Below are 19,729 nucleotides of genomic sequence, written 5' to 3'. Positions count from 1 at the left end.
GATTTAAATTATAAAAAAAAAGATCTATAAGACTTCTATATTTCAGAACTTCCCTACATTCTGAGGGTTAAACCACGTTTCAAAACTCTAAACAAATATAAATTCAAGCTAAATAAAGACCTTAAAACCAAGAAAGATGTCCATTACAGGCATGTGGTGGCATATGACTATACCTTACCTACTTGGGACGCTGAGGCAAAGGAATCACAACTTCAAGGACAGCCTGGCCAATAAGGAAGGCAGAGGATTCAAGAAGTAAGAGTCTGCATAGTTAATATCCATAATGCCATGTTAAAAATGTGTTTAAATATCTATTATTGAATCAGGATCCTTGAAAGAGGCAGATCCTAAAGAAGAATAAGTAAACCTTATCCAAAAATTTTCATAAAACCTTTTTTTAATCCTAGAATTTGGGTTCAACATTAAAAGGAAAGAAAATAGGCAAAAGAGCAACTTAAATCCCACTGCAGTTCTGTTTTTGAGGGAAATGTATAGTAACACTGTACAAATTAATTCTGTATAATTAATTGGCAGGGGAAAAGTTGCTTAAATATGACATCTAGCCAGGCATGTTGACACACAGCTGTAATCCCAGCTCTCAGGAGGTTGAAGCAGAAAGATCACTTCAAGTTCAAGGCCAGCCTGGCTACATAACAGGACCCTATCTCAAAAACCAAAATAATAAAAAAGACAACTAAAGCATTGTAGTATACTAACACTGTAACAATTCTGTAATGTGTGCAAAGTGTGATTACCAGTGCCCACTACAGAAACATTTTAAAACAAGCATTCATTCTCAGTAAATGGAAGAAACAGTAATATTTACCAAAGAACTCATCTGAAGAGAGTTTGATCACTCTCCACAACATGGACCCCAGAGTCCCCAGTAATAACAGTAATGAAGACTAACACTCACTCAGAGTTTCCTGAATAACACAGGAGTTCCGCTCAATGTCTTAATATAAGTTTAGTCCTCATGACCACAGCATTTCTGACCCTCCCAGAGATTGCCCTGATCACTTTGGCAAATAGCCCTCTCCAGTGGCAGAGGCCAGGGCCCCTGAATAGGGCTTTCCCCAACTCAAAGGCTGTTCTTGGAGGTGGCACTATTTCCCTTACAAAAACACCTAACTTTTCAAGGTGGCCTCTCTTCTGATTCCATGCTCACCAAGGAACTTCTGGCTGGCACTGGCTCTATGTGACCTCCTCCCTTCCAGGGAGATCACAGCTTAGCTCCGGGAACACACATAACGTGGGGTCCCTGGCAACACCATATAGCCATAGAGAATCCCTAAACTTGTGAGAGGATGGAAAGCAGAAAAGGATGCAAAAAGAATTGCCACACATGCACCAACTCCCCACTCTGAGTGTAATCATTAGGTGCCAATAAAAATACTAACAAAAAAATTGAAAATCACTAAGCTGGTGTCTTGGGAGTGCTTTAGCCCAGCTGATACCCTGTCCCGCTACCTCCTTCAAAGCCCTATAACCCACACCTCCAAAATGAGCAGGGGACTAATTCCTCTTAAATACCATAAAGACTCTCATAGCCTCTTGGGGGAAAAAAATGTGAAACACGGAATGAGTCATAGGCATAGAATTTCAACAGCTCTAAGAAACTATTGCTATAATGAATAGCAATATTTTCCTAAGGAAGTAATGTTTTCCCATCACTTCCCATAGTTCAAATATAGGGAATTTGGATAACATTAATAATCTAAATGAACTAAGTTGGATATAAGTGTACTAATCCTTTAGTTTTCATTTCTTAATGCCAGGTGCTATGGTGGTACATGCCTGTAATCCCAGCACTTGGTAATTATCCCAGCACTTGAGAGGCTGAAGCAGAAGGATCACTTTTTAGTTCAAGGCCCCCTGGGCTACATGGTGAGTTCAAGGCCAGCCTGAACTGCATAGCAAAACACTGTCTTAAAAAACCAAAAGAAAGGAAGGAAGGAGGGAGGGAAGGAAGGAAGGAAGGAAGGAAGGAAGGAAGGAAGGAAGGAAGGAAGGAAGAAAGAAAGAGAAAATTCTTAATTTACTATAAAATTCAGACATTTGTAAACATATGAAAGGGGACTCCTTTTTTCCCACAAAAATTGAAAGCATCCTGCCACAGGGAATTATGTGCACCTGAATTTTTTGCAGCACAATTTGTAATAGCTAAATCTTGGCAACAACCCAAATGCCCATCAACCACAGAATGGATAAAAAAGATGTGGTATTTTTATACAATGGAGTATTACTCAGCTATAAAAGATAATCTTGAGACTTTTATAGGTAAATGGAGATGACTTGAGACCATACTTATAAATAAAATAAATCAAACTCACATTTTTAAATATTGTATTGTCTCCCTAGTGTAAAAAAAAATTGGAAGAGTAATAAGATCCAAATATACATTAGATATTGTGATAATGAAAGAGAAAGTACTCAAAAGGAAAGAAAAACTAGGATAAGGGAAAAGAGAAAAGGAAGAAGGAAAAAAACTACATATATATATATATATATATATACATATATATACACACACACACACACACAAGATAGATAACTATACTACTAATCTCTGTTAGTTCATCAGAAAGAACAGTTTGTACTTTCATTGTCTGTTTGATCATGATTTTCATGCCTAAATCTTGTAACCTGAACAACTACTTCTAAGATAACAATATACAGCATATGCACTAGTGTTAATTTCCTATTTTTAAATCATTTCTATCATTGTTTTTCTTTTTAAAATAAAAAATAACCTGAAAAAATATGAAGGGGAAAACACACAATATCCCCACTCACCCAGCTTAAGAAATGAAATGCTTCCGATACAGGTGAGCCCTGGCGATAGTGTTACAGGGGTATTATTGTGTTGCCTTTATAACTGTCATTACAGAAGGAAATGGCATTCAAGTAAGCTAGAGGAGTGAAGACCTTTTTTTCTCCAGTTCATACTTAGGCAGTACTTTATAAGATAAATCTATATGCTATGATGATAATCATAGGTTTGCCTGGAGAAGGAATAGCTATTTCTTGCTATGAATCACACAAGGCTATATGTACACACACTAGGAACAGGTGGTACCCCACTCAGATTATTTCTGAACGGTCACATGGTAAGATTAGGTCTGGCACTTGAGCATCTGTTTACATGCTTCAGAACAGGGCTTGCAGCGCTTTCAAAGGAAACATTTCTTACACAAACTTTCAAGCCCCCACTGCAGTTAAATGTCGGAAGCAATGGGATAGTCTCTCCACAAGGAAGACATTTTCTAGGGAACATACCTGTGCCCCCTCAAACCATTCTGCTCTTCTGTTGAAAACACACCTCACAGCCTCAGTTCAGGGAAGCTGCTTGTTCCACGAGACCCCTAGCAGCTAACAGGAGATTGCGACTTCCCTACCCCTGACCAGCAGAAGGAAAGCGATGAATGCTGTGAGTTCAATTTAACCTGTATTTGTGGAGTCCATTCCACGCCTGGTATTGTAGGTACGAAAATAAACCATATTTCCTCACGAAGGTGGCTCCCCAGAGGCTATAGGCACACCTTAAGCATGTGGAGGAAATTTAAAGGGGAAAAAGAAAAGAAAGAAATCATAAAAGGAGAGATAGGTGAAGGAAGCAAAAAGGAATAAATGCAAGTAAAGATCCAGTCACTGAAGTCTACTCAGCCAGTTTACTTTTTATTTTTCTCCTTCCTGGGCTCCATCACTTTCCTTCCACGGCTCTCCCCTCTTCTAATCAATCAATCTTCTAATCAATCTTCTAATCAATCCCGAGGAGTCTACCACATTGTCATTCTCGTCTTTGAACAGCCTCGGCACCCGTCCTGGCTTTTATCAGCTCACCTAAGCTGCTGATTCCCAAACCTCTTGCCTTTAACCTGATCTCTTGCCTGAGCTCCAGGCAGACACATCTGCCTGTCAGCTCAACACCAACCAAATGGCACCAACTGATACCTTGACACTGGTTTTTATTTCCTCATTTTTTGTTTCCTGCTCCAATTATATCTCCCACCATCTACTGAAAACCCAAATAAACCTGGACTCCTCCTGCACTGCTGCATAAAACCTAGTCTGATACAAGTGAGCCCTGTATCCTCAATATGTGCTCCAGTTCCCACCCACCGCTTTCCAGCCCCATCCAAATCCAGGCAGCCACCTCTGCTCCTGAAAGTCTCCGCTCTACTCATTTTCCACAGACCTCACTCAGTGCAACAACAATCACAATGTAGCCTTGTTTAACCCACCCCCCTCCTCTTCCCCATCACCAGGACAAATCCAAATCCTTTAACAAAAACCCTGCATCATGGACCTGCTACTCTCAGCCCGTCCTCCCCACACTTTGGGCTTCAGGACCAGCTGCCTTCATGTCTCTGGCATCATGTTATTTCTTTTGTTATGGCAGTCTTTTCAGCCCCATTTCCTCCTAGGAAAAAAAAAAAAAACCACCAAGTCCCATCCTTAAAATCACAGCTCAGATACACTTTGCCCTGGGCAGCTTTCTCTTGGCTGACCCTCCTTATGCCTAGAGCACAGTCTACTTGGCCTATCACACTTGCCTTTGCCAGAGTGTACAGTACTTCTGTACTTGATACTTGAGGTCTTCTTATTGAATATCAAATGATTTTGCCAGGAGCAAAGTTTATTCTCAACTTCTTTTTTTTCCCGTTTTTTGTAGTTCAGACTGGCCTTGAAATCATTCAGCCCAGGGTGGCCTCCAACATGCAGTGTTCCTCCTCCCCCAGCTTCCCAAGTGTCAGGGATTACAGGTGTGCACCACCACTATCGGCATTCCCAACTTTTTTTGAATTACAAAATTAGTGTGGGATTTTCAGTTGGGAATATCACACAGACACTGAGGTGGAATAACCAGTTTTTCCTTCTTTCTCTAACCCCAGAGCCAGGCTGTCAAGCACAAGTAGGATCCAGGTTTAATTAGTGCCTCTGTTTACAAACCTCACATAATATTTTACATTGAAGACATTAGGTGGATATGTGAGGACTCCACAACTTCCCATTAACTAGATTAGGGGTTCTCCAGGGCAAAACTTCATACGTTTATGATAACACACTAGTTATTAGACTTTATAGTTTTACCTGCATATTAAGTCACACAACCACTCTGAAAATTAGGTGCCACTGTTAGATGGGGAAACTGGGGCTAAGAGAAGCTGAATAACCTGCCTAAGGTTCCACAACTAGCCCAAATTAAAGTCAGTAAACACATCTCTAGAATCTTGGCTTGTGGAAAACAATCAGTGAATCAATGCTAAACAAATGCATGAAGTCAAACTGTATTAGAGATCAGGATAATTTGGGATTCTATTAAAAGACAGGAACTTGGATAAACTACAATGCATTTATATTTGATCTCCATTACATTTTGGGACAACATAATCACACTCAAAACGCAGGCACTGTTAATTCTTTTACAAGGTAGCCCTCAGAAGCTCTGTGTACTGGTCTTTTTCCTTCTCCAGGAGAGCATGGCTTGCAGGCTCAGCTGTGACAACCCAGGGCCCACTTTGAGTTTTGGTGGCCTAGAACATACCACATGCAATACTCAGTGAAGCTGGGCCAGAAAAGCCTGCGATCTCTGTTGTAGCTTACCTCTCGAAGCTCCAGCCTTTGGGCCACCGCCTCAAGGCTCTCCTGACCAGTGCTCTCCACAGACAGTGTGAACTCCACAAACTCATTATTGAGCAGCTGGATCCGTGCAACCAGACAGCTCTTGCTGGACACAGTGTAGCGGCGGGTGCGTTTCAACTTCAATCCAAATGGCAGTGGCATCTTCTCCCTTGGAGAGTGGCAGGCCGAAGAAGGAAAAACACCCCCACCACGACAGAAGGGATGGCCTCGGTGACTCTCCTGAAGGGACGATCGCTTTCCAGTTTCTAGCTGGTCACCCAGCAGCCGCTGACGCCATCAAAAAGCAAGTGAGTCTCCAAAGGCCAAGTAAAGGGAACGTCCAGGCCAGCGCTGAGAAAAGAGGAACGCTGGTTACAGGAATAGTTACTCTGTAATTTGCTTTTAAAAATAAAAATCAGTGAAGCTGCATCTGTGGCACACACATTGCTTCTCTACTGGAAAAACAGGGCACTAACAGTGTCAGGAAGCTTGGGGAAGTTTATCCTCACCGCCGCTGAGGGCGGGGCCATGGGTCAGACTCCACCCCTCACTCTGTCACTACTACACAGTGATTCCGATATGGGGCTATGGTCAGGACTAAATCAGATAAAGGCCAGCCCCACCATAATCCCAAATTTAGTAGTTAGCATTAGTGGTCATCCATTTGGATATACCCTTTGGAATTTCCCAAAACTCCAAATCTTACTCTTGAGCTCCCCAATATTCTGATTGTCAGAATTCTTTATATCTTAATTGAGTTAAGAGCAAAATGCCTCCAAAAGAGCCAGGCTCCAAGGCCAGTCTCCTTGGGCAAATTCACCCTGGCTTTAAACGAGAGGAATAAGCTGCCTGTCACATATGGCAGCTGTGAGGGTCAAAGGAGATGAGGATAACACACATTTATAAAAATATTTTCTGGCTTGCAAATATTAACATCACCAGTGAGATAGATAATTGACTGAATGACCCTACAAATCAAGCAAGGGTAGTTGTAAGAAACGAGTCTGGGTAGAGACACCTAGGTTGGCACGTTTACCTAAGGAGGCAGAAGACGCCTTAAGAACCATCCTGGATTAGTGAGGGGCGGACAGGGTTCAACAGCTAGAGCAGCCAGGTGGGCGAAGAACGCTCAGACTCTCGCGCCCCGCCCGGGAGAAGAGGTCGCTACGTAGCCCGGCCAACCCGCATCCTCAGAGATCCCGGAACTCTGTTTCCACCGCCGCGTTTCCGGACGGAAGTGTTCGCGTAGGACCAGCCCCTACGCTCCCTGGCGGGGGGCGGGGGTGTGAATCTTTGCGTGGCCAGCTGGAGCCCCACGGACTGCGGGGAGAGTCAGAGCCCGCCGCGTGCTTCCGCGTTTGATCACAGCGGCCCCAAAATACTCCACTTACAACGTTTTAAACCACACCTGTTGATGGTAACTTCTGAACAGAGACAAACTGGGAATAGGCAGCAGCTCTGGCGGGCAGAGCTCGAGAGGAGCGGCCTCCTCCGTTGCGCGATCCCGCGTTCCTGCCGCTCTCCGGACGGCGGCTCAGCCCGGGAGGCGGTGAGCACTCAGGGCCCGGGACGGCGGAACGGGGTTAGCCATCGGCCTGGGCTCTGCCAAACTCAACATTTCGGAACCGCATTCCACAAATGGGGATGGTGTCCCTGAGCAGAAGGCAGTGTAAAGAGCCTCTTGGGAAATCTAAGACGAATCCTAAGCCGTTGCTGTCCTTAAGAAGATTACTGGCATGCTATAATTACATACAGAGGTGGATCTCTAATAAGGACCCGACCACGGATTCGTTGTTGGTTTTCTGTGTGTGTGTGTGTGTGTGTGTGTGTGTTTAAGCTCTGGTTATTCCCAGAAAAGTAAAACAAAAAGTTAAAAACAGGAGATAGGAAGTTAGAGGGGGAGGAAAAAAAAAACCCTAAAACTACCTAAAGGACTGTTAGAGCATTTTTGGTGTGCCTTCTCTAGGTAAAACCATAATAGGATAAAGGGAATAACTGGGCTATAAAATGATATGGTTTCCACTTGCAGAAGTTTCCCAAGCTCTTTGGTGTTTTAGGAGTGTAAATAGATGGGAGCAAAATGGTAGGGAGGGAATCAAGAAATAAGAACCTTAAATAACAAGCTTTTAAGCAGAAGGCTGCCTAATGTAACCAACAGTGTTTGCGTGAAAAATTATATACACATATCATGTACACTAAACATGAGAAAGGTTTCATGAGAAAAGGTGGTGGGTTTTGACTTGATATGCAAATTATTCTAACTTTAAACAGGACAGGTGGTATGAAGAGACAAGATATTACATAAATGACAGGAATGATAAATATTTGATTTAGAGTATGTTCAAATATGGTAGTTTCTTCACATAGACAGAAGTATGCCTTGAAGGCAACAGATAGTACACTGTATAATTATTTTAAGCTCTGATTAATCAAACTCAAAAGTAAAACTTTCACTTGTCTGGTGAGATTTCAAATGTTCAAGAGTAAGGAACAGCTAATGTTTTTCTTTCTCGTTAAGTGTTACCATGTGATTCAAAAAAGAGATGTGTGTATCAGCTACATTTTCTCTATCCATAAGAATGGCCTCCCTTTGCTTACTTATGTAAAACCCACTGTGAAATAACATTATTTCAAGATTATCAATGATTACTTATCTATGCAGTATTTGCTACCAAATGATAGTTATTAATGTTTACTCTTACTAAAGCTAAGAGTAAAAAAATTAAGATTTTGGGGGAGACTCATTATAGTGTAAAAATAAATATGCAATAATATGAAAAGTAGTTGGGTCTGGAATTCAATTTAACTACCAGAAGAATCAATTCCTAAGTAGCTTTAAAAAAAAAAAACTAGAAGATTTTTTGCTCACAACACAATTCTGTTATCCAGTCAGAAAAGAGATGCATACTGAAATTTTTTTTACTACAAGTTTACAAAAAGCAGTCTACAATATTTGTGAATTCATTTAATTTTTCCTCCCAATATGACATCCCCTTCCAAAAGATTCTCAAACATATTTTAACTCAAAAGCTTGCAGCATTTACTTGCAACTAAGATCCTCACCACGCATAGTTTGCCAGTAGTGTTTTAACATAACAGAATCCCTAAAAGGGATTATGACAGTATTGTGACATTTTTAAAATAACAACCCGTTGCATTAAATCAAACCTGTTTCTCGCGATCGAAACATTTGTGCAAATACAGCCTACTACAAAATGCCCTTGAAACAAAACAACTATCTTAAGAGTAAAATTACTGTCATATCCCAAACTTAATAAAACAAAACAAAAAACTATTAGCCACATAGTGATTGTCCCTTGCAGTGTTCTGAATGCGTTTTCCACCATACGCTATTATAAGGCTTTCTCAGCAAAAAAGAAAATAGGACGAGCATGCCAGGAGCGGCCAATCTCATCAGGATCTGCAGAAATCACAAGTCGGAATTTGCAGATCCAAGAATTCTCTTTCCAGTGTAAACACACTTTACTCCAGACACAAAACAAGGCGTTGCCAAACAGTCCTTTCTTAGCCCCCCGCCCCCTCTCGGCAAAGTTAGCAGGCAAATTTCACACTTACTTATTCCAAGAGGCACAAATAAGCTCGAGACTTTAAAATCCCTGACCCAGAATTCAGCCGCAGCCATCCGCCGAGGTGTTCAGAAACGCGAGACCCCTTTTAGAAATCGCTCCAGAGGATCAGAGCTAACCTGAGGAAGACTTTCCTCTTTGTTACGCTTCGGCCCATCCTCCGGGACTCCGGGGTCGCGGTGCCCACCCTACCCTCCCGCCGCGGGCCCGCGCGCTCACCTGCACCCGCGCCCGCATCTCCGGGGCCGCGCGCCCCGCTCAGCGTCCCGCCTCCCCGGGCCCCGCCGCGCGCCCTCCGCGCCCGCGCCCGCGCCCGCACGCCTGCCCGCGCCGCGGCGCGTTCATCGGGCCCGCACGCCTCACTTCCTGTCTCCAGGGCCGCGGCGCGCAGCACATTCCCCCGGCGGGCGAGAGCGCGCAGCGGCGAGGGCTGAGGCCCGAGCGGGGAGCCGCGGGCGCGCCGCACCGAGACCCGCGGGTGGTCAGGGGCCGACGGACGGACTGACGAGCACACGCGGGGCGCGAGGCTGGAGCAGCGGAACAGCCGGGGACGGGCGTCCCTCCTCGTGGGCCGGCCAGGCGGGCGGGCGGGCGGATCCGGGGAGCGGCGGCGGCCGTGACCTCAGAGAGTTGGAATGCGGGCGGCGGGGCGCGGGGGAGGCGCGGACAGCTGCGCCCGGCCGCCGGGGAGGGGGCGCGCCGCGGCTTTTTTTAATCGTATGACCACTTATTTTAAGAGTTTCCAAATAAAGCAGAGCTTTTAATAAAAATAAGGGGAGGGGGACTCTAGCCCCTTGCCAGGGAAAGGGTTGGGTTCCTGCGTTCTGATTAGGTGGTGCTCTGTAAAATGCTGCTGTCGATGGAGTTTATTCTCGGACGTTTCTTAATGACGATTCAGATATTACGCATTTTCATGTAGTGCTTGCTCTAAAAGATGTACAGTATTGTGTAAAACTGGATCCCCGATCAGGACTGGGTGGGCAAAGACCCTTACCACAATATAGTTGGAAAGCTTTAAATCTGTGGTTCCCCCAAAGAGATCTGTGTGGAAATGCAACACAAATTAGAGCTGTAAAGATGGTGACCGATTGTTTGGATTCAAATGCTGCAAGGCTCACTGGCCAGTTTGAGTGACTTTGTACAAATTTTAGCCTCTCTGTGCCTGTTTTCTGTAAAATGGGGAATAATACCTGTCCAGTCAGCTAGGGTTAGATATATGCACCGTTTCATTTAATTCTAGGCCCTACTAATAATGCTTCACGATACACTGTTTTTCCTGGTGGGTGGTGGTGGTGGTGGTGGTGGGGTGTGTGTGTGTGTGTGTAACTGAACTACATTACTGAATATGTAAGGAAGAAAACCCCGTGACCCCACCACCAGTACAATAGTGTTTGATTTGGGCAGGTGGTTTGAGCAATTGGAGCAAAGAATTTATGTGAACTTTAAGTTCAGTGATTTTGTTTCTATACTGTTGATTCAGGCAAGTTTTTAAATGTGTTGTTTAAATCTCACTTTCCCCAACAATTATCAAATACTTATTGAGTGCTTACTAGGCATGAGACACAGTCCTCATGCCTGAAGGACTTCTAGTGTGTGTAATAAACATACTGTACACAGAGCAAAGCATGAATTGGGGCACTGGTCATGGGTACCTGAGAACTATTGAAGAAAAGGCCCAGCAAGATTCAGCTTGGATCATGTAGCCAGCTGCAAAATTACCTGTATTTATAAGGGGGGTGGGAGGGAATGGTCAATTCTTTTGATAACTGATACTTCCGCTGGACTCTATGAGGGGTCAATTTGTATGTAAGGAAAGAAAAAAAGACCTGAAAATGAGTCACATCTCTGGTCTAGACGAGAGATACCGGCATTATGCATGATTGCCTTTGTCCTTTGTAATTGTAGTTATCATCCTGATTTGACATGGCCTACTTTCAAATGTCTCAGGAACTCTTTCATCTGTTCCCCAGATGCATTCTAATCCAAACCCTTATCATTTTGCATCCTATTTGCAGCCAGGGTGGTCGCCTTGCATCTGGTTCCTCAATTCTCTTTTCCAGACTCTCTTTGGCTCCCTCTTTCTTGAGTTTACCACTCACCCCCTAGTGGACTCCCAAGATTAAGCTTGTCTGCTTTACCCTTGCGGCTCTCTCTAAACTGACCTTTCTCTCTCAGCTTCTGGGAGCCACCTACCCCCATCAAGCCATTTTCTTTTGGTCTGAACCTTCCCCTTCTCACTCAAGACTTTGTTCCCAAGACAGTTTTCTAGCCACCACATTCCACAGTGATCTCCACACTTGGCAGGAACTTTAAAAATTGTTGCAGGGAGGCTTCTTTTATATCTCCTAGAATTCCTAGGACAGTACTGGACAGAGTGTCGGCACTAAAAAAAACGTGTTAATTGAATTGGGAAGAAAATAAAAGAATTTTAAAAATAGAAAATGATCATAAAACCCAAGTGATGTTAGACAACCAAGTTGAACTTCCTCCCTCACTGTCCACAGATGCATTTCCTGACAAGGCCTTAAGCCCTGTCTTCCCTCAGTCATGTTAATTTGGCAGTAGCATTCCCATGGTCAGACATGAAAACAACTCCTTCAAAGGTTTCAGACATAAAATTATTACTGGTTTATGTTTTCTACATATAGGAGTGAGGTAATTCATATGGTCCAACCCCAAAAGATTCAAAGGGGTATAAATGAAAGCTGTCCTTCCCACCCACCCTGCTAGACACCTAGTTCTTCTGGGAGTAACTAGCCTTAACTCATTCCTATGTATCTTTATGGAGAATATCTACAGAAATATAGGTAACTACATTTATGTACTGTATCTGCCTTTTTTGGTACCCAGAAAGCAGCATTTTATACATATCTTTACATTGCAAGGTAATTCTACAGAATACAATAAAGTTGAAAAACAAATTATACACATAAAATGACAAAAAGGAAAAATATTGTAGTTTTGGTACAGTAGTAGTATTAACTAGTATTGTCTTAGAAGTTTTTTTTTTTAAACCACTCTTGGTATTTTGGTGAATATTCACTATAATCCATTATATAAATTACCATCCTTCCAGGGATAGAGCTCAGTGACACACTTGCACTTGCCTAGCAAGTGAAAGGTTGTGAGTTCGATTCCTGGTACCAAAAAAAAAAAAAAAGATTTTATAAGTTACCATCCTGTGCAAGAACCTAATGGTAGTTCCCCAGCACCACTTACCACCACAAAGATAGCAGTGTGGGGTTAGAACTAGATAAGTGAAATCTTCAATCTTGGAATCTTTGTTTTGCGTTTTGCCTACCACACTTGACAGTGCATCAGGTATATCACCTTTTCAGCTGTAAAAAAAAGTGAGAATTCTGACTTCCGGGAGAACATGGCGGACAGATAACAGCAACTACCGGAGGCTCTCTGAAAGACTCGGCTCAGAAGCCAGGAATGGTGCGGACTAAGGAGACATAAATCGGTGGAGATATGCTCTGCTGACTCAGGAACGAACTGGGCTGAGAGAAACCAACTTAGAATACAGTCCTGATGCTAAAACAGGAACAGAAAAGACTCGGTGTGGAGGCTGGAACCACGCCATTGTAAGCCGTGATTTGGGTTTCCCGCCCCGCGGCGGCTGGCTGCCTCCACAGTGGCTCGGCAAGGGGAGAGACGCGCGGAAGCTCTGAGAACGGCAATCTGCGAACGGCAGGGAGGCGTGCACTGACTTGTGATGAGGTGAGTGAGAGAAACTGACACTCTACCACAGTTTGACTCCAGCAGAGGACTTTTTGGGCCTGAGCAGTCCTGCGGGAGCAGGGCGCGGTGGCGACTCCAGCCACACATCCCCCTCTCGGGCGGGATTGGTGAAAAGTGCCTGGCCTGCGTGACGCTGCCGGCGGACCTGGTAGACTGTCCCAACCCAGATCCCAGAGCCTGACGGTGGCCGGGAGGGGAGACGCGTAGGCTGCCTGGTCCTTAACTCCCTGGTGCGCAGCGGTGAGCAGGAACAACTAACTGGCGCAATTCGATCAGGGTGTGGCTGACTGGGAGAGAAGCTGGGCCTCTTATATAAGCTTGCATATATAAGGAACAGAGAAGAAGAGGCAGCATGGGAAGAGGCAGCAACAAGAAAGGCTCCTTGGCCCCCAATTCTGAGAAACAGGCAATAGCAGACACCACACCAATACACATAAGGCACCATATAGAGAGCCTCATAGACCAATTCAGGAATGAAGTTATCAATGACCTGAAGCTAGAAGTATGCAGAATAGTTAGAGAAATGCTAAGTACCACCCAAGAAAAAACAGGTGGTGGAATGGAAGAACAGAAAAAAAGGGGAGAATTGTTTGATGGAGAAAACAGAGAAAGCATAGAATACGTGAAGCAGGTTCAAAGGGACTACCAAGATACTAAGAAGTCTATAGAAGACTGGCATAACAGCTTGAAAGAAACTAAGGACAGACTATCTGAACTGGAGGGCAGACTTGTAATATGGGAGAATGAAATGAAAAACTTCTTAAAAATAACAAAGAAACAAACAGCAATAATACAAAGACAAGAAGATGATAAGAGGATCCATAACTTAAGGATTAAGAACATAAAAGAAGAAGTAGGGACACAAACAAGTGAACTACAAAAGCTACTCACAGAAATAATCCAGGAGAATTTTCCTAATTTAGCAAAAGGTAAAGATACTCAGATGTATGAGGCATACAGGACCCCAGCTACCTACAACCCAAACAGAGCAACACCCAGGCATATAATAATAAAAATTCCAGAAATTCAATACAAGAACAGAATATTAAAAGCTGTAAGAGACAAGAAACAGACCACTTACAAGGGAACACCCATCAGAATTACAGCAGATTTCTCTGCACAAACCATCAAATCACGAAGAGCGTGGGGGGAAATAATTCAAGCATTGAAAGATAATAATCTCCAGCCAAGATTGAGATATCCTGCACAACTGTCCCTGGAAATTGATGGAAAAACAAGGTGCTTCCAGGATAAAGAGGAACTGGGGGAATTTGCAACCACCAATTCAACTCTACAGAGAGTATTGCAGGATATTCTAAAAAAAGAAAAATACAAAGAATCCAGAAATAATGGCAGAGAGGCCACAACGAATGGAGCAGAGAACAAAATGAAGAAGACAAACTGACCTCTACGGACAGAAAAAGTGCTTAACAGAAATGAGGCAGAGAAGATTGGATGATAGGAACAGCTATTTTGGAGAAAATGACATCTTAATAGGTAATACAGATTTAGTATCATCTTGTTTTGAAGTCTCATCTAGCTTTTGTCCTTCTGTCTCCAATGGTCTAAATAGGCTGTATCTTATTGGATTTTATTATGTACGATAGTATAAGCAAAAACCTTTTAAAGACAAGGAGATTATACAGAAACCATTGTTCATTTTGTTAGTCAATTCTAAATACTCTGTAATGCTGTCATTCTCTTGAATGGTCTTACATTGTTTTGGTATACTTAATGCTACAGTATACGAAGTTGTACTCAAGGATTTCAAAGAAAGAAACAATAGGGTAACTACTTTTAGGTTAGGATTATCTGGTGGTGAAACACTATTCTGCTTAAATGGTTATGTTTTGATCTGCGCTGTTTCGTTGTTATGCCCTCTTTTATCTCAATCTCCACTCCATTATTTACTTTTTTATCTTTATCCTTTTAATTAAAGGAAAAAAATAGCAGGATATATTATAGTAACCCACTTTGACTTTTCATTACCTTGATTTAAAGCCCTGTATTACTCTCACCATCTGGTTTTTAACTGATGTTCCCCTATTCTGTTTTGCTGGATAGTATCAGGTTCGAAAGTTTAGGCATCAGCTGTGAGGATAATGAGATTCATTATGACGCCCATTCTTGTTGACTTTTATCTACTTTTGAAGACCTACAATGTCTCCAATGTTTTGGTTTTGTCGGTTTTATTCTTTACTGTTTTGTTCAATTGTATTATAACTAATGATATAGGCAATTCTATTAGAGATAGCGGGAGGCATTATGGTAACCATTGTTGATCACCTTGTATTATGTTTTTACATTATCTATTATGTCCACCCTTTTGACTTGACCGATTCTGTTCTGTTATGTCACATTTGGTTTTACTCTCTTCCAAAAAAGTAATAAGAACCGTGGGAGCAATGAAACCCAAAATGTGTAATAGTCATGGTACAAAAGAGAGGAAAAGAAAGTGCTCCAAACTATATAACTGCATGTATATTTAAGTGTATAAGATAGAAAATATCACAGAGTTTTATTGGATCAATGAACAGAACTGTTTGCAGTATCATTGATGGAATGTCCACTTTACAAGCTTTAATTTTGTGACTTGAACAATTATTTCTAAGATGACAATATGTAATCCATTAACTAGTGATTTCCTACTGTTCATTTTTTTTTCTGTAAATCTGTATAACTTGTACCCTTTCCCTGCTTTTTTTTCTTTTCTCCTTAAATAAAATTTAAAAAAAAAAAAGTGAGAATTCTGTGCACAGATTTCTCTGGACCTCAAGGACACAATAGTGTTAATACTTTTTTTCAGATAGAGAAGCATGTCAATCTCAGTTGCTGCAACTGTAATTCCCAACACTTAGAGATTTTGATCTAAGGATAAAGGTGGTATATGATAAGAGTTAAAAAAAAAAAAACTCATTCATCCCACATGTATTGGAAGGCAAGTGCTACAAGGAGAAAGATGAGTAAGATGCATCCCTGTTATGATTTATATCTAAATATCCCCCAAATCCTCATATGTTCAGAGGTCTGAACTTTGGAAAGTTTTTGTATTATGGGGGGCAGTATAGCTGACTTGCTGTTAGGAGGTGGAGGTCTGATAAGAAGTATGTCACTGTGTGCATGACCCAGAAGGTTATAAGTTCCTTCCTGGCTCCTTCTTTGATTTTCTACTTACTGTGTGCCATGCTATGAGCAGCTATTTTCTGCCATGACCCTCTCTACCATGCTGTCCTGCCTTACAGCCAACAACTTTGGTCTGAAATGTGAGCCAAAATAAACTTTTCCTTTTAGTTGCAGGTATTGGGGATTTTGTCCCAATGATGGAAAAAAAGAAGTGACTAAGACAGTTGAGGACTAAGAGTAAAGTTGTTGCCATGATGATACCTGCCATATGGCTCAGATACCGTTGGAATTGCTTCATGGGAAGAATTTGGAAACGTTTAGAGATGCCACCTGGAAAAGAAGATCTAAAATGCTATAAACTGACCTTAATGAGAGATTCAGAGTTCAGTAAGGAACAAATACTCCATTGGCAGTTGGATCAAAGACCATATGTGTTATGGCTCTGGCAGAAAATGTGTCTACATTTTGCTCTTATTCTGACATTTTGCAGGAGACTGAGATTAAGGGAGGTGAAATAATTACTCTGATAAGGAAATTTCAAGGCAGACCTGTATTTAGGTTGTGGCATAGGGGGCTTCTAGCCCTGCATTGAGAATCATAACGGCACAACTGAATTATTTTAAAAGTTTCATGTTTCATCAGAAAGGAAGCATCTGTGAAGTTGAGGCCTTTGAAGTTAGAGCAGAGAAAAATTTGATTACCAAAAAGATTAATGTAGGGGCTGGATATTTAGCTCAGTGACATAAGTGCTTGCCTGGTAAGTGTGAGGTTGTGAGTTCAATCTAGTACCAAAAAAAAAAAATAAATAAAAAATTAATATAAAAATAAACCACATATTTCACATTAACAATAAAAAAGGATGTCGAGGTCATATAAGGAAGTAGCAAGGATCTATCCTTCCTGGTTTCAAATTTATGAAGGTAAAAGACTACTTTGAAGAGAGCCCCAGAGCATGGTACTCCAGAATGGACTTGTAAGAAATTGGTTCCCCAGCATGTAGATCACAGTGCTTAGCCATCCAGGTACTCAGAAGTCTGTGCAGCCATGACTCAAGAGGGCCTGGCTACTGTTCATGCAGACAGCACACCTTGATATCATCCACATGCTGTTTGTTGTACAGGCATGCAGCATTCAAGAGTCGTGGGGTCAGGGAGTCTTCCACTCAGATGTCAGAAGATGTCCACCCAAAAGCCTCATGTGCGCAGAGGCCAAACCTTTGCAGATGACTGGATTATGGAGGTAGTACAGCTGACTTGTTACAAGAGGAAATCTGAGCAAAAGAAGTAGGTCAGTGTGGGTGTCACCCAGAAAGTTCTATCTCCTTTCCTTGCACCTTCCTTGACTCTCTTCTTTCTGTCTACAAGCACCTCTTTCATCATGACCCTCTGCTATGTTGTCCTGTCTTGGAGCCAGGTGAATATGGACCGAAACATGAACCTAAATAAATCACTACTCCTTTTGGTTTCAAGCATAAGAAATTTTGTCCTAGTAATGAGAAAAAGGACAAAGACAATCCCTGTCCTCAAGAATGCACCAGATGAATAATAGGTTACGGTATAATTGTCATAGGCAAAGAGGAAATTTGTATGTGAGTTTATAGTCTAAATGGATTGGTAATGCCTGGTTCATTGTGTCTCGAGTCTGAAAGGACAAATAAAATTCACTAAACACTCAAAAGAGAAAAAACATTAAGGCAGGAAGAAACTTCCCTCAACCCCCACATAACGTGCAAAGGATATGTGAAATCCAGCCAAAATGTAACCCTTAGAGGAGGTTGGAGATGGCCAGGAAGCTATGTTGGAGCACTTAGGGCTCTGCAGAGGGGTCCTACTGAGACCTCCCTCAACTTCAAAGGCAATATTTTTTCAGTCATTTTCTCTCTTTGATAGCCCAGAGCCCTTTTAGCTGGCACTGTGGTTTTCCGAAATCTAATTTTTTTTTTTTTTTGTCTTTTTGAGACAGGGTCTCTCTATGCAGTCTAGGCTGGCCTTGAGCTCCCTTTGATCCTCGGCTGGTCTTGAACTTGCAATGATCCTCCTGCCTCAGCCTCCCGAGTGCTGGGATTACAGGCAAGAGCCACCATACCCGGCTCCCAAAATCTAATTCTTATACTATCCTATAGATGAAATTATGACACTTGTCATGATCCAATTAATTTTTTTATACGTAATGAATACATGTACTTCATGCCAGTCTGGCAGTACACCCATGATCCCAGCACTGTGAGCTGAAGGATGTACTTCAGTGGTAGAGTGTTGGGAGCCGCGGCCGAGCCCGGTCGCCTTACTTGGCGGACGTGAGGCCTGTAAGAAAGAGCAAAGCCTGAGCTAGATTACCCCTCCCATCGAGTGTGCTAAGATGGCGCTTATCTCCTGCTTCCTGCTTGGTAAACAACCCGCTCTGTAAGATAGTCTGCCTAGCAACAACTGATGTTAGCCAATCAGCCCGCATCGCGCGCTTTGAACTGATTGGCCACTGTTACCCTATAAAAGTGAGTGCCTCTCCTGCCACGAGAGAGAAGCACAGAGAGAGATAGAGGAAGTCCACCGGTAAGAAAGGACTGGTGGCAGAGCAGAGGCCTCGCGCAGCCCACGCGGAGACAAATAAAGACAAGGTTGCACACCGTCAGAATTTGTCGTGTGTTCTTCCTGCCGGCCGGGAGCGACACCGACATCTGGTGGCCCGTATGGGGAACTGATCACTCCTCTCGGTGGTGTGCAACGCTCCAGCGTGGTGCTGTCGGACAGGTGAGTAGGGGATAAACCTGGGCTCTGGGTGGCGCGCACCTACAGGACTTTTAGACTCCCCTCAGGCTCATGCGTAGGTGACGGGTTCTCTAAGTCACACGCGGTGAGTAACAGCCCTCGGAGGTTAAGGATGGGTAATTTACCGAGCACGGAGGCACGGCCCTTGGTAAAAGCCCTTAGGAAGCTTTTAAAATCTAGAGACCTCAGGGTAGGTCAAAAAACACTGGAACTATTCATAGCGGAGGTAGATAGGGTGGCTCCCTGGTTTTTACCCACAGGGCATTTAAACCTGCCGTCATGGGAAAAGTTAGGCGGGGACCTCGCCTCGGCGGAATTGGGAGGCGATATTTCGCCGGCTATTCGCCCCCTGTGGGAAATGATACATGCGTGTCTTGAAGGGGAGGGGAAGGGGTTCCTGTCGGCAGTTAGAGACACGGAAATCATGGACGCACGCAAGGCTTTTGAGCAGGCAAAATCGGAATGCTCTCGGGAGGGGTCTATCCAGGGGGAGAAGATCCAGGAAAAGATAGAGAACACCCAAGCTCTGGAGTCCTCCGACTCAGATAGCGAGAAAAAACTAGAAGGTGGGGCAGGAAGCCGAGAGGCCCAAAACCCCTATGCCGAGTTGCGCCGTGAATTGTGTGCATGCGCCGCCCGAGAAAAGCAAAGAGAGGAGAAAGGGCCCCTGAGCGCCCCCTGGCGGGGAAGAGATAGAGAGCCATCCGCTCCGCCCTGGAGTTCATTTCCAGAAGCGGTTCCCCACCGAGAGGCCGCTACAGGGGACCCCCCCTTCTCTCAGCCGGCACAGGAAGTGACGCCCCGTTCCACTCTGTCGCGACTGCCATCCTATGACGTCGCGCCGCGGGGCGGACGGTATTTTCATGGGCGGCTATGGAGGGGTGA

At 43.4% G+C, this 19,729-nt stretch overlaps 1 protein-coding gene across 3 annotated transcripts in view; it reads right to left on the bottom strand.

Annotated features, from left to right (window-relative positions):
* Positions 1-9,571, bottom strand: part of Ptpn21 (protein tyrosine phosphatase non-receptor type 21) — a 72,942-nt gene extending 63,371 nt beyond the window's left edge. The window contains exons 1-2 of one of the 3 annotated variants that reach the window (XM_063240881.1): positions 9,432-9,571; positions 5,608-5,976 (exon numbers count right to left, since the gene is read on the bottom strand). In XM_063240881.1, coding sequence (XP_063096951.1) covers positions 5,608-5,787 — 180 coding nt within the window. In that variant the 5' untranslated portion in view covers positions 5,788-5,976; positions 9,432-9,571. Of the gene's footprint in view, positions 1-5,607; positions 5,977-6,661; positions 6,814-9,201; positions 9,344-9,431 lie in introns of those variants that run through there. The other 2 variants (XM_063240882.1, XM_003472464.5) reach the window with 2 other exon arrangements.
* Positions 9,572-19,729: the final 10,158 nt, after the last annotated feature.

Source organism: Cavia porcellus, unplaced genomic scaffold (assembly GCF_034190915.1).
Source record: "Cavia porcellus strain 051 isolate PalLab524CR breed Dunkin Hartley unplaced genomic scaffold, mCavPor4.1 scaffold_31, whole genome shotgun sequence".
In the NCBI taxonomy this organism is placed as follows: Eukaryota; Metazoa; Chordata; class Mammalia; order Rodentia; family Caviidae; genus Cavia; species Cavia porcellus.
This window is presented reverse-complemented; position numbering and strand designations above follow the sequence as displayed.